General features: G+C 36.8%; 1 protein-coding gene across 3 annotated transcripts in view; it reads right to left on the reverse strand.

The window, feature by feature from the left end:
* SDCBP (syndecan binding protein) overlaps window positions 1-14879 on the reverse strand; it is a 37618-nt gene that overhangs the window by 2497 nt on the left and 20242 nt on the right. Inside the window, exons 3-7 of one of the 3 annotated variants that reach the window (XM_059166398.1) lie at window positions 10366-10444; window positions 9122-9231; window positions 3734-3892; window positions 1784-1959; window positions 650-821 (exon numbers count right to left, since the gene is read on the reverse strand). In XM_059166398.1, coding sequence (XP_059022381.1) covers window positions 650-821; window positions 1784-1959; window positions 3734-3892; window positions 9122-9231; window positions 10366-10444 — 696 coding nt within the window. Of the gene's footprint in view, window positions 1-649; window positions 822-1783; window positions 1960-3733; window positions 3896-9121; window positions 9232-10365; window positions 10445-14879 lie in introns of all 3 variants that reach the window. The other 2 variants (XM_059166397.1, XM_059166399.1) reach the window with 2 other exon arrangements.

The following is a 14879-nucleotide window of genomic DNA, read 5'->3' on the forward strand; positions in this document are numbered from 1 at the left end:
TGCTATAGCTCAGTATGTACCATTACAGTGTTCTGGGCTAGTTTCCAGTTTCTTTTACCAAGTTTAATTCTATAGAATCACAATTTTATAGATGGAAACAAAATTGCTATGTAAACTGAGTAAATATTTTAGCTTAAAGAATCATCTTTTCATTACTATGATGAAATAATTTTTCTAACAATACTACCCCTCAGTTAAATGGTGCAGTGTTAACCAAGTTTATGACATGAACACATCTTAATGAAAACCTTTATACCTTAAAATAGGAATCTATAGAGGAAAAAAACAAGGTACGAATACAAACAGAAACTACTACTCATTTTCTACCATTCCTGGGTTGAAAAAGCTGAGCAATCATTCATTCAGAATGTCACCAAAATCTTCAATGCCTACATCTCTACAAAATTCTAGTTCAAGGGACTTCTAAGTTCATAGAGTCAAGCCCTTTGCTATAGGAATGTTAATTCCAAACAGCCTTAAGTAATTCCTTTGGCCTGAGAGCACAGCCAGAGCCCCAGGTTCCCATCACCCATCTCCCCACTGAGTTTCTATTTTGGGGGTCAAGATGAAAATACCATTGAAACAAACAAATGGAAAAGACAGTTGCTAAAATAAAACTTCAGCACAAGACACGAGTTCTATTCCTTACCTTCAGCCCAATGACATTCTGCCCATTGACTTCACAGATGTTATGTTCTGTGAGAAGACCATTTCTGGCTGCAGAACTATCTTTCACTATGGATGTTATCTTTCCATTTTTAAAGATAAAGCCAACATGTCCAGTACTATCCTTATGCATGGTAACTGTCCGTTCAAAGGGCCTGTAAACATAATGGATTAAATTAAAAATGTCCTTCTTCCTATTGGTCCAAGTTACTCTTTTAAAGTTTCCTTAGATATAAGGTAAATTCGGTACTCATCTACAAAATGTTTACTAAAAATACCTACCATGTGTGAGAAACTGGAAACAAGGTTATATAAAACCTAAGTTTAACTAAGAAGACTAAAAATCCAAAAGCTAACTGTAACTTAACACTTATTACGGTGCAAGAAAATAAAGGCCCTTACTTCATGCACCTAAATGTTTAGGTTATAAACTAACTGCTAAATAAAATATTCTATCTTCCCACTTTGACAAGTAGAGAGACTATAGTCATCCAAAAAAGCCAGATTTGGTTTTTAGAACTCCTACACCACTTGGGAGTTGTGCAGGAACCCTGGCACTGTCTGTGTCCATCCTATGCCGGATGTTTAAGCAGCAAACTGGGAAGCAAGGCCAGAGATACCATCCTGCTAACTTTTCTAAGATTCGTTTTTTATGATCTAGAGAGACAGAAAGTAACGTCTTAGAGGATGAATTTTGTAAGCCCTGAAATAAGATCTATACAAAACCAGAATGCAAAAAAAACACCACACACACACACAAAAAAAAAACCCACAAAAACTATGGGGTGCCTGGGTGGCTCAGTGGCTTAAAGCCTCTGCCTTTGGCTCAGATCATGATCCTGGGGTCCTGGGACCAAGCCCCACATCAGGCTCTCTGCTCTGTAGGGAGCCTGCTTCCTCTTCCTCTCTCCCTCTCTCCCTGCCTCTCTGCCTACTTGTGATCTTTAAAAAGAAAAGTATGTAAGAAGAATCTGCAACACACAAATTGACAGATTATAAGGCTGATCAGTAAGGTGATAATCTTCTGCATCAAAGTATTATATCCACAGAATTTTAAAAGCCCAAGAAAATGGAAAACGAGTCTTGACTCTCCATTTGAACTGTCTCGTCAACTTACCTGTCACGAACAGTCATAGTAATCTTCTCTCCAAAAGCCTGTTTGAGTACCTTGTGTGCTTTATCAGAGCTCCAGCCTGCACAGTTTTCCCCATTGATCTGGAGTACTTGGTCCCCAAATCTCAGACCAACCAATGAGGCTGGAGAATTTGCCTGGACCAGCTGAACAAACATGCCCTAGAGAATAATAAAATAACTTTGGTCACTTACCACTGTTATGATATTGTTTAAAAATGCTGGAAAGTTAGGAATCTACTCTAGTAAAGAGAGAGAGAAACTACATGAATATATGTTGTTACTCTCAAAAAGGAAACTGAAAATTTTATCAAGACAGTGACCCCAAGAATTAAGGCAAATATGTAATATCTCACTAGTAATTCCAACCTCAAATCATGACCCACCACCCACCTGACCAACCTTAATCATCCCCTTTGTCTTGGAATAAAAAGTCTAAGGAAAATAAAGTAGGGTTGCCATAATAAATATAAGCTTCTATAAGTCTGGGAGAATACAAAAGAGGTACTACCACATGGTTTTTGTTTAGAGGGAAAGTGAGTCTAACGGTTAGAAATTTCGTGATTTCTTTTAGTTTAAAAAATGATAATTTAGTGAAAGGTCATAAATCTCCTTACAACTGAAGGACTCCTTAACCCATTTGCTAAATTAGATAAATAAGACTAGAGTTTATTTAACAGCCTAAAAAGGTGGGTACATTCAATACCACTTGTACTTAGAAGGAATCCACTATGAAATATAGAAAACTCAAGTTCAGTCGACGAAGAACTAAATCCATGTGGATATTTATCCTTCTATAAACTCCCAATCTCAGATGTTGAAGAAAATGTAAAAGTATAAAGAGTAAAGTTGGTAAAATATGAAAGCATCTACAAAGGTGGACCCTTTCTATCCTCCTAGGTTGGGTCAGACATGTCCTATGTCTTACAGTTTACTTCAGGGAAGTACTGAAAACCAGAGGCACCATGTAAAATGGTCAGAGCAACTGAGTCTTGGCCAAATGGAGAAATCCACTGCAGGGGTAACTGCATTGGAGCTAGGGGCCTATGAAGAGTGTCTTGTCTTTTAAGACAAAGGATGGAGCAAAGGAGAAATCCTGGCAGATGGGCAGCATATATTACTCACTGAAAAGGAAGGGAGAGCGGTAAAGTCAGGACCACTGATGCCCTCAGCTCTCTGGGTAGGCAATCTGGGTTGGGGCTTCCTGCTAAGATCAGCCTCAGCCATTTACCAGTATGGGATACTCACTGTCATTTTCTGTGTGAAAAAGCTGGACACACTGAGCTAACAAGACTTAAGATTAATAAGGAATCCAAGAGGTAATACCTAAAACCACAAATCGGAATAAAGACTCAGCACATCCCGAACAATCCTAAATGCCTCCTAGGAGAATAACCCTATTTAATTTCTTCAGTATGGTGAGGTGAAGAGGGAGAGTAATTACAAAGGTAAAGGAAAAGCTGCCCTAATTAGAAAATCACTTTTACTCCAAAAAATGACCCATTAAATCAAAATGAAGGATGGAAATAATAAACCTGCAAACCCACTTCACAAGTTAAATGATCATTATTTAATTTAAAAATACACACCATTAATGGACACCAATTCTCACTGGTCAGTCTCTTAACATCATATACGATGCCCTTTTGAATACCATAATTTTACTTGTAGAAACTACGTTATAATACATAAAGCCCAGTGAACTTTATTCCAGAAGACTCAAAAAAAAAATTCATTAAAGGTAATGAAGTACCAACCTGCCTCTTCACAATAAGGCATCTCCAAGTAGAAAATTTTAAGTTAGCAGATTTAAAATGATCTTGATTATAAATTCAGTATTGTAATTCATGAACATTCTCACTGTAAATTATTCTAACAGTGATCACTTAATATCCAAGCTATTTGGACAAACTGAAATAGAATGAAAAACACTTACATTATCTATTGATTTAAGCCTGAGCCCAATTTTTCCATCTTGATCCTTACACAAAATGACTTCACGAATCCCTTGCTTAATTTCTGCTCTACGAATTCCAACATCATTACCAGTTACAGGAGCCACCATATAGTTCATACTAGAAGGTCTTGCCACCAACTGCTAATAAAAACACACACAATGTGTCAATACTTAGAAACATTTTAATTAACTCAAATATACTCAGTTGTGGTTTCCCAAAAAGTAATCTGCATACTGTTACCCTCAGATAAAGTCTGATTTACCCAAAAAGGACCTAGTTTTTATTCATTCTTTCTTTTTTTAAAGATTTTATTTATTCATTTGAGAGAGAGAGAGCGCGCATAAGCAGGGAGGGAAGAGAGGCAGAAGCAGGGGGAAAGCAGCAGGTGCTCAACCATCTAAGCCACCCAGACGCCCCTTATTTACTAATTCTTAAGGAAATTTATCACCTCCAATAGATTCAATGACTTACCTTCTGAATTCACTAGTATTTGCTTCCTGTATACTTTGGCTTATCTCCACTCAAATGTATTATCCTTGAGCTTAAAGGCCTTATCAAACTTCTGAAACTCACACAACATTTTCCAGAGGGTCTGATCTTTATTAGCCATCTACTGACTTTCAGCATTTCTTTAAAAGGAGGAACCTTCTTACCTCACAGTGCCACTGTGAGAATTAAAACTGCATGTTTACATGAGTGCTGACACACATAAGACAGGATAACACATTTCTCGTTCTCTGTAATGAACATGTATGGATTAACCAATTATATGCACAAACCAGACTGACCAAGAACAGCTATACGAGGGAAGCATGGCAGGTACCATGCTGCCAATTTTCTCAAGTTTTCTTAATCAAAACTGCTTTTTTAAGTGAACCTCTTTTCTCAACCAAAAAGATAGTGAGGGAAGAGCTAATCAAAGACTTCTTCACTGGAATCTGTCAAAAAAACCTCTGACCTACCTAAGAACTGTGATGCTCAAAGCAGCAATAATAGGGGAAAGAGGAACCTCAACTACATAATCACTAGAGGCGGCAAATTTTTGTTCAGAATTCATTATGATAGCATATTCTAAAGCTGATAGTCTAACAGGAATAATGTACACACACAATTACACTAGAAATCAGAACGCAATGCCAGGAAGTATTACTTGTGAGATTACAAAGTTCAAAATAGAAATGACTACAGCTATAAGAAACAGAGGAAAAACAGGTAATGGGATAGAAACAGAAAAACTTTATTTAGCAAATGAATTATTTAGTTTAGGTGGAATACAGAACAAAGTGTTGAGGGGGCTTTGGAGTGGGTTTTACTTTTGGAAAATATTTTTTCCAGCAGTATTTTTAAGTACCTGACTTTCTAGGTGTTCTTCCTTATGACCAGCACCACATTACCACTGTCCCCTTTCCCCATGCAACTATTTCCGGCAAAGGCTACTAAAATAACCTAGATCATCTTCCTGATTCTCCACAGAGCAAGCACAGAAATCTATTACAAAAAAAAAAAAAAAAAAAAGAAAGAAAGAAATGAAGAAATCATTATGATCAGACCACTCTATCCCAATTCCTTACACCATGGTTTACAAGGCCAGAGAGCACCTGGTCCCCACTACCACTCCAATGCCATCTACTGCCATGTCCTGCCTTGTTTCCTCTGCTAGTCACACACATCTAGTCTCAAGTCCACTAAGTTCATTTCTGCCTGAAAGCCTTCAGGTTCTGTCTATACTGTACAGAATGTTTTCCCACCGGACATTCACATGCCTTATTCCCTCGTTTCACTCAGTTCTCTATTCATATGTCAACCCCTCAGGGAGAACATATATGCTCCCTATGTCAAAATATAGCCCTAGCATTTTATTCACTTACTCTTCTTCCACTTGGTTCATGTCATAAGCACTGGTTTATTATTTGTCTACAATATGACTTTCACTAGTGTGTGTCCTGGGGAAGGGGGCACTGCTGTGGTTCACTACAGTATCTACCACACCTGGCACAGTGCCGGGAATGTGTCGGTTCTTAAGCTACTGATTGTCATCTCTACTCATTCACGGTGCCGCGGGAGACAACACACTGAAAGGGGTTTTACCTTAAAGGATAAAAATATATGCTTTGAATAAGCAATGAAATACATGATGCAGTTTCTTCCAAGGCCCAAATAAAAGGTATCAACCAAGGTGTGGCCATGGGAATGGTTCCTCTCACTGTTATATGTAAACACACACAAAACTTTTGCATTCTGTCCCGACAGGTGTGTGAAGGTCTTATTTAAGAGGGAGGAAGGACTCCACTGGGGAACACGCTTCCCCTGAATTAGAAGATCATCAACTGAATGTTTTAGATTTTATATGCCACTGAATAGGCAAGAGGAGATTACTGAAAAGGCTAGTGTGATTAATTCTAGTTACCAAGAAGATAATGGATTCTAGACTATATTTGGAATCCTGGAGGTTCTCTGAGGTGCCCTTTAGGTCTTCCATGTTCAACAGTAAAATTAATTAAAAACAGTAACAGACTTCTGCTTATAGTCGTAATAGAGCCAGGCTTACCCTCCTGCTATAAAAAACTAAAAATTTGGAAAAATAGAAGGCAAAAATTTTTGAACATTGGGTATTGGGCAAGGTAGGGCAGTAATCCCTGACAGAAAAGAAATGTGAGGTGAGCCCTTTTCATCACCTGGCCTTCTACCCAGACCACTATCTGGACTAGAACACTGAAGTACAAATCTCAAGCAAAGCATTGTGCTCTTCTAAGCTGAGGAGACAAAAATCAGAAAGGCTGAAGCAGCATGTAAAACAGCAAGAATTTTCAGGGATGAGTCCCATAAAAAAGAGAGCTAAGCTATACAGAGAAAAAGCTCCAGAAATCTATGTACAGGTCTCCTGGAACCCTCTGCTAAATACTAATCTCTGTATCTGTGAGGTAAAGCTCCAGAGGCCAGGCAAAGTACATGCAGGAAGCTATAAGCTGAACCTTCCTGCAGATCACACAGGGTTGGGAGATATCCAAGGTTCTATGAGCAAAAGCGGTGTGCTCACTGAACACCCAGGGCCTTCAGCAGAGAACCCAAGGGGACACCCATCTTGAGTAATGGGGGTACGATAACCCTACAATAAAGGCAGCTTCAGACCTACCCTAACGACGTGTAAAATCAAGCCTCGGAAGGACCAAACTGATGTACATGTAACTTAACTCCTTGCCAGAACAAGTGCTGACACTCTTTAAAGACATAATCCAGCACCTAAAAATGTAAAATTCAGTGTCCCATTCTGATTTAAAAAGAATTGGTGGCATGTGAACAAACAGGAAAATGTAATCTACAATAAAGAGAAAAATCTGTTATTCAGAAATAACAGATCAGAAAATTAGCAAACTGGGATTTTAAAACAGTTACTATAAATTTGTGCAGTATGCTCAAGGACTTAAAGCCAGATGAAACATCTAGAGAAGAAAAATACAGTAGGTGAAATGAAAAATTCACTACATGGAAACAGTTAATAGAATCAGTAACAAAAACTAGAGAAAAAGCAAGATGCTTAAGAAGGAGATAATGACACTTCAAAATGGTTTAGGTCACCCCACGAGGTATTAAGAAAAGACCAGCTCAAGGTGGTCTTGAGGGCAAATGGGATAAAGAATGTATAATAACACTGGGAGGGTATGTACTATGGTGAGTGCTGTGAAGTATGTAAACCTGGCCATTCACAGACCTGTACCCCTGGGGATAAAAAAACATTATATGTTTAGGAAAAAAAAATGTATAATAGACAAAGGGAATCATAATACTAACTACAGCCTCATGAACAGTTACCAAAATAAGAATCCCAGTAGCCATAACTTCCTTCTTTGATTGTACCTGTAAATTTTCTGTAAATAACATTTTTTTGTTCCTCCATACCTCCTTTGCTGTAAATACATGAATTTTTCATAGCAGTGAACTTTATACTTTGTCTTTACATCAAAAATATTCAGCTGGGAATGTGAATACTAAGGGGTAATTAATATTGCACAGTAACTGATACCACAGGCCACTGCCCAGAAACGGCTATGGTAACTGGCACTGCCACATCTTGGCATAAGGGTAGGACTACTCCATTATAGCAGAGGTAATTGGCTTAGTTTTGTATACCCCTGGGTTAAAAATTACTTCTGTATTTCTAAAATATAAGCAAACAAAAGAAACAAAAACAAGAATACGCAACAGAAACCATGTGTGACCAGCAAAGCTTAAAATGGTTATCATAGGGTCCCCCTTAACAGAAAGTGGGCAGAAACCTAAATTTTACCAAGAATTGCTCTGCCTGGGCCTCACCCTTAACCCTGATGGAAGCAGTTGATTCCATTCTCCAGCTTTTACTACCACACTTCCAGAACCAGCCTTGCTTGCAACCTCTCAGAGGTACCAGTACTGACAGGTGTCTACTCCTCTACGGTGTGATGAAGCCCAGCTCCAAGGGGCCCTTCCCCCAAGCTTTTAGGTTCTAAAAACTCTAAATTCTTCCCTATGTCACTCCAGTCCTAGAAGAAGAAGCAACTTTCTGCAATTACATCTGTCTTCCATGCCTGCGTTTTTTAATTCTTCAACCTTTTTGCCTAATTTCTTAAAATTATTTCTGTTGACATACCTACTGTCTACCAAATGGGCCCTGACTAATAAAAGCAAGTTTTCAATAACATTTGGTAAGTAATACTAGGTACTGTATTAAGCACTGGGGTTATGGCAATGAGATAGCTATTGACCCTGACCTTCATGTTTTCATTATATTTATAATAAGTACTATAAAATGTCATGGCCTTCCAACAAGGAGGCTGTTAAGGGATACATCATATTTTAAAGCCTAGAATTTGGGGGTCTTTTATAGGAAGCTTTAGACTTTGGAATGTTAAAAGATTATGAGCAAAAAAAAAGATATGACAGACCTATACTTCAGAAAGATTAACTTAGCAGTAGCTTAGTACTGTTTGCCATTATGAAGTTACTAGAGAAAATTTAAGAGATGACTGTGATAATCTAGGTTGTAAGTACAGAAATTCAGAAGAGGGTTACAGTAGGACTGGAATGGATAAAGTGAATACAAGAAACATGGGGAGGACAGAATCACTAGGTCTTAGTAACTGACTAAATGCAGAAGACTAAGGAGAATGGAATAGTCATAATAAATCTTTAATTCCTAATAAATTAGAAGAGTGGCAAAAGGTTTAAAGAATGTAAATCATTAAGAAGTGATATCCAGAAGGCAGTCTAAAATTAGAAAGAGAGAGCAATGCTAAAGTTATAAATCTGTGAGTTGGTCATGAAGAGGAGAGCTTTTGTCTATGTCTAAAATATGATTTTATACAATTCAAAATTAAGTACAGTATACGTACCCCCTGAACTGGTGCTCCAGGGACCACGGCCATATTTGCACGGATTTCTTCTTCATTTAAACTCAGGCCCATGTACTGGGAGAGCTCCGGATACAATTTAGGATAGAGATCTAATATGAATGAATTAAAAATTAGAATATTTAAAATGAACACTGTTGTTATTATGGGCTTCTACTTGTGTTAAAAAATTACATGTATTTTATAAAAGCTAGAATGAATCTAAATAAGCAATTTGGAAAATCGTCTCCTTATCTCTGTAATGGTAATTAGAAACATGAAATACAGAAAGTTTAAATAGTCAAGATGGAAATAATTCTTCCAAATAAATTATCTTGCCTTTCTTTTTTCCTAAAATAAACCTATTTTGATTAAGAATTTCATAAGCATGCCACTGATTCTCTACCTCAGATCAGACTAAAATGTTTATTGTCAAGTCAGCAACTTTACAACTCATTTAATAAATGCTGCTATGAAATGATTCCTCTGATCTACAATAAAAAAAAATTGAAGGCTTGTAAAAGTGTATTTATATTTAGTATCTTACCATTTTAAGAAAAGTTAACCACACTCCAATGAAATCTTAGAAACAGTATATTTAAATATTAACGGTACTTAACTTAGTAGCGCAATTATGTAGTATTTCCAAATGTTCTTTTTTACATGATTTGTCACTTAAAATGAATTTTCTAAAAGAATGTTACCAATAGTTATATCTGGCTATAAAACCCTATTTAATACTTTTTTTATCTTAAGTCATATTATTTAGGGGCTCTGTCCTAATTCCCTATAAACTTAGAAGGAAAAGGAACCAGAAGTATATGGAGACCTAATAAAGATTCCCGAATTTGGGAAGCTCCCCCAAAGGAGGTGGTTGGAAACGTTAAAACCCACCCTCACCCCCAATGATGGAGGACAGTTCAGAAGTTCAAGAGTAGTAGCATGGGGCACAGTTCACATACATAGTTTCTTCATAAATCAATCAGTCATAAGTTAGGGATTTAGGAGGGTTGGTATTTAACTGAATTTACTTAATTCTGATTAAGTTATAAAACCTATCTTCATATTCATAGTTCACTTTCTTGATTAAAGGGTTTTTTTTAAGTAAACATTTTTTTCTATTTATTACTAGAACTTTTAACCACATTATTTTATGCTGCAGGTTAAAAAAACCTTGGATTCCCTATTTCAGTAAAAGAAGACTTAAATATTTTCAGTTCAAGAATGAACCCAAAGTATAAACCTACTTCCATCTTGAGAGATGGGAGCAGAAGCTTCAGACAAAATTGCTGGGTTGCCAGGGTTTGCAGAAAAGGCAGTCTGAGCCTGAAAAAGAAAAGAAGAAAATTCTAACAATGCTATATATATACTTACTTAAAAGTCTTATATGATTTGTAAGTTAAGTTTAGTACTTATTTTTTTTTAAAGATTTTATTTATTTATCTGATAGCCAGAGATCACAAGTGGACAGAGAGGCAAACAGGGAGAGAGAGGGGGAAGCAGGCTCCCCACTGAGCAGAGAGCCCAATGTAGGGCTACAGCCTAGCACCCTGAGATCATGACCTGAGCTGAAGGCAGAGGCCCAATTCACTGAGCCACCCAGGTGCCCCAAGTTTATTACTTCTAAAAAGAAACTTAAACACTGAAGTCTTATTCAGTAACACTTGATTCTGAGGCATCAGGGTGGCTCAGTCAGTTGAGCAAATGACTCCTGATTTCAGCTGAGGTCCTATCTCAGGGTCTGAGATCCAGTCCTGTATCTGTTCCTGCTCAGGGCAGAGTCTGCCTGAAGTTTTCTTTCTCCCTCTCTCTCTGCTCCTTCCCCCCAACTGCTTGAACTTGCTCTTTCTCTAAAATAAATAAGTAAAAAAAATTTTTTTTAATTTAAACAATAGTTTAATTTTAAACACTTCAACATGTTTTTCAAAGAAAATCTGCAAATCTAAAGTACATTTCATATTCTAAATATTTTAACACTATGGACATAAACTTTGACTAAGTCCCATATAGCCAGTATTTCATAGTGCTGTTACAAATTAATAAATCAGTATTTTCAAAATGCATTGTGAAATATGACTGCACATTTTACATTTTTCATTTTTTATTAACTAGTCTAATAATATTTTATTTGCATAAGAAAAAAGCTCTACTATATTCATACAAGTCACATAAAACACATAAAAAACACCTAAAATTTAAGTACCTGCTAAGCTGCTAATATTTTGCCATTGTAGCATATCCTACTGAAATAATACTCATCTTCATTTTAGCAACTAAAAGAAGGGAATACACTATCCTAAGTAAAAGAAATTACTAAGTAGGAAAAATACCTTATCACTGACATAAAAGAATGATAAAAATAATGTAATTTGTAACTTTTGAACAAATTTCTCAAAATCATCTTGTAATGTATATTTATCAAAATGCTACTCATGAGGCGCCTGGGTAGCTCAGTGGGTAAAGCCTCTGCCTTCGGCCCAGGTCGTGGTCTCAGGGTCCTGGGATCGAGCCCCTCATAGGGCTCTCAGCTCAGCAAGGAGCCTGCTTTTCCCTCTCTCTGTCTGCCTCTCTACTTGGTGTGATCTCTCTCTATCAAATAAATAAATAAAATCTTTAAAAAAAATAAAAATGCTACTCATGTTCAAGTATGCCAGGAACTCCCCTCAGGCTGCCTTCATAGCCTATGTCATAGTAAGTATTCCAGGACAAAATCCTTTTTCCTATACGGATATGTCTGACTTTCTAAAATAGCCATTATCATTTAGAGACAAGATTGGTTGTATGGCCAATCTCTATTATCACTTTTTACTTAATTGGAAATATGTGGATCACATAATGAAGTTTATACTTACACCTTAGCCTAGCCCTGAAATTAATGACAAAAGTAGTCCCAAAGATGCTTGGAGTGATGTATGCTTAATTTAAGTAAGCAGGCCTATAAATGCCTTGGATTCTACTTCCCTCATTGGATTTTAAATGTTCTGATATGCTTGGTATTACATCATACTGAAGTATTTATTGTTTTACAATTTGTCACACTCTAAATTGAAATAAAATGCAATGAAAATCTCTGTAATTTTTTAAATAATAGTTTACAAACTCAAAGTACACTGAATTTTCAAAGTTCTTTCACCAAATATCAGCTAAAAGGAGCTAGGAGGCAGTAGATTACTTCTTGGATAATCTCTAAGGAAAAAAAAATTTTTTTTTTTCACTCCAAGGAAATAAATATAAAGCCATGAAAAGGAATGGAGGAAACTTCTATGTATATTATTAAGTGAAAGAAACCAATCTGAAAAGCCTGAATATAGTATGATTCCAAATGTATGACATTTTGGAAAAGGCAAACTAGAGAGAGAGTAAAAAGATCAGTTGGTTGCCAGAGATGAGTAAAGAGGGAGGGAAAAATAGACAAGAAATTTTAGGGCACTATTATATAATAGACTTCTATATGATACTACATTCTATACAGTATTACAATGGTGTCTATATGTCATTACACATTTGTCAAAACAACACCAAGTATATAACACCAAGAGTGAACCCTAATGTCAACTATCGACTTTGAGTGGTAATAACATGTTAATGTATGTTAATCCGAAGTAACAAATGCACCACTCAGGTGAGACTACTAAGAGTGGAGGAGGATGTACTGTGTGTATATGTTGGGGGAGGGGCAATTAGGATGCAAAGTCTGTGCCTTCCATTCAATTTTGCTATGAACCTAAAACTGCTTTAAAAAATAGAATGTAGGGCGCCTGGTGGCTCAGTCATTAAGCATCTGCCTTGGGCTCAAGTCATGATCCTAGAGTCCTGCGAACGAGCCCCATCAGGCTCCCTGCTCAGCGGGGAGCCTGCTTCTTCCCCTCCCACTCCCCTTGCTTGTGTTCCCTCCCTTGCTGTCAAATAAATAAATAAAATCTTAAAAAATAAAAAAAACAGAATGTAGTGAGGCACCTGGATAACGCAGTGGGTTAAGTAAGTGCCTGATTTGCTTTCATCTCAGGTTGTACATGACCTCAGGGTTATGAAATCAAGCCCCGAGTCCTGCTCTGCACTCAGTGTATATAGTCTGCTTAAGATTCTCTCTTCTTCTATTTCTGCCTCTCCCCTGCTCACTCTCCTCTCTAGAATAAAAAAATAATAAAATGTATTAATTTTTTAAACTGTTCCTTTTTACATTTGTTATTATTTTCTATTCTTTCACTCATTGCTTTTATTCTTATACAACAATACTGAAGTAAGAATACTATATATAGAAAGCTCTCTAAGAGTCATATTTATTATGCAATCTGTAGTAAAAGTAAAACAGAAAAGATGGTACATCAAGGAATTAAAGACTTTATGTCATTAAATGTAGCATATTATTTCAGACCTACGTGGAATCTCAAAGTACTTAAAAAAAAAAGTAATGAGGTCCCCCAAGAAGCACACAGTTACTGCCAGAGCATGTGTGTGGAGCCACGCTCACGGTCTTAGGAAACTAGTAAAGACTGAGTCTCTGTTACATCACTGTTTCTTTTTAAGATTTTATTATTTATTTGACAGAGAGAGAGAGAGAGAGAGAGCGTGAGCACACAAGCAGGGGGAGTGGCAGACAAAGGAAGAGGAAGAAGCAGGCTCCTCAGGGAGCCAGGAGCCCAATGCAGGGCTCAATCTCAGGAATCATAACCTGAGCTGAAGGCAGATGCTTAACCGACTGAGCCAACCAGGTGCCACTACATCACTGTTTCTTAAAAGTTTATTTTATACAGGTGTAACTACCACAGATTTCTGTTAAGGATTCATAATGGATAGAGATTCAGGGATTTTATGATGCTAAAAGCAACAGCCTAATGCCTTTGTAAAATAGTTTACAAAATATGAGAACTGCCAGTTCACTGCTACAACTTTGCTGTGGTGTAACTGGGGCTCAATCCCAGGACCCTGAGATCACAACCTGAGCTGAAGGCAGATGCTTAATAGTTCAATTCTATAAAAACTAACAAAAAAGAATGAAAACAGATTAGTCATTCATTCACATGTCTGCAAATCCTTATTATTTATTGCTCTGAGGTCATAATGATGGCTTGTTATTCATGAAGGCAACATATTGTAGTTAAAAGCTTTTTAAAAACAAAGTATGTGTGTTCAGATGAACACCCCATGAGAAAAATACTGACAAAATACTGAAGAAAGAATAGAGCATTTAAGGTAACTGAACAAACCTCTTAACACTGAAGCATCAAAGCCTTTACGAGAGGAACAGATTTCAGAGATTTTACAAACCACATTTTAATATCCTCAGTGGATTTATGAGGTAGAATATGTGTTCACCATGATCTCCCCCCATATTTACCCAATCACTGCTATATGTAACAATTCCACTATTATTGCTGGGGGTTTTCACCCTAGAAAAGCCAACATTTTGCCTAAAAGACACGTTTATACTTGACATTGCTTAAGACTTATCACCAGTTTGTAATAAATTTTTATGCTCATTAAGTAATTATTAAGAAGTAAATCTTACTTAGAGTACACTAGGGCCAAGGCCCCAAGTAAAAGGATTCTTAGTGTAAGCAGCTTTGAAGTACTACAAATTATCCCCAAATGAACAGAATTAAAACTTACAAAACATCCAGACTTGACCCCTATTCCCAAACTTTCTTAAGCAGAAGCACCTATTTTCAAAGCTAAAACTTACTCGAAGGACTACAAAAAATTGTAATATCTAACATTTAAACATTAAGAGGATGAATACACGAACTGTCTGCTACTTATA

The sequence above is a fragment of the Mustela lutreola genome, chromosome 3 (assembly GCF_030435805.1).
Source record: "Mustela lutreola isolate mMusLut2 chromosome 3, mMusLut2.pri, whole genome shotgun sequence".
NCBI classification, from domain to species: domain Eukaryota; kingdom Metazoa; phylum Chordata; class Mammalia; order Carnivora; family Mustelidae; genus Mustela; species Mustela lutreola.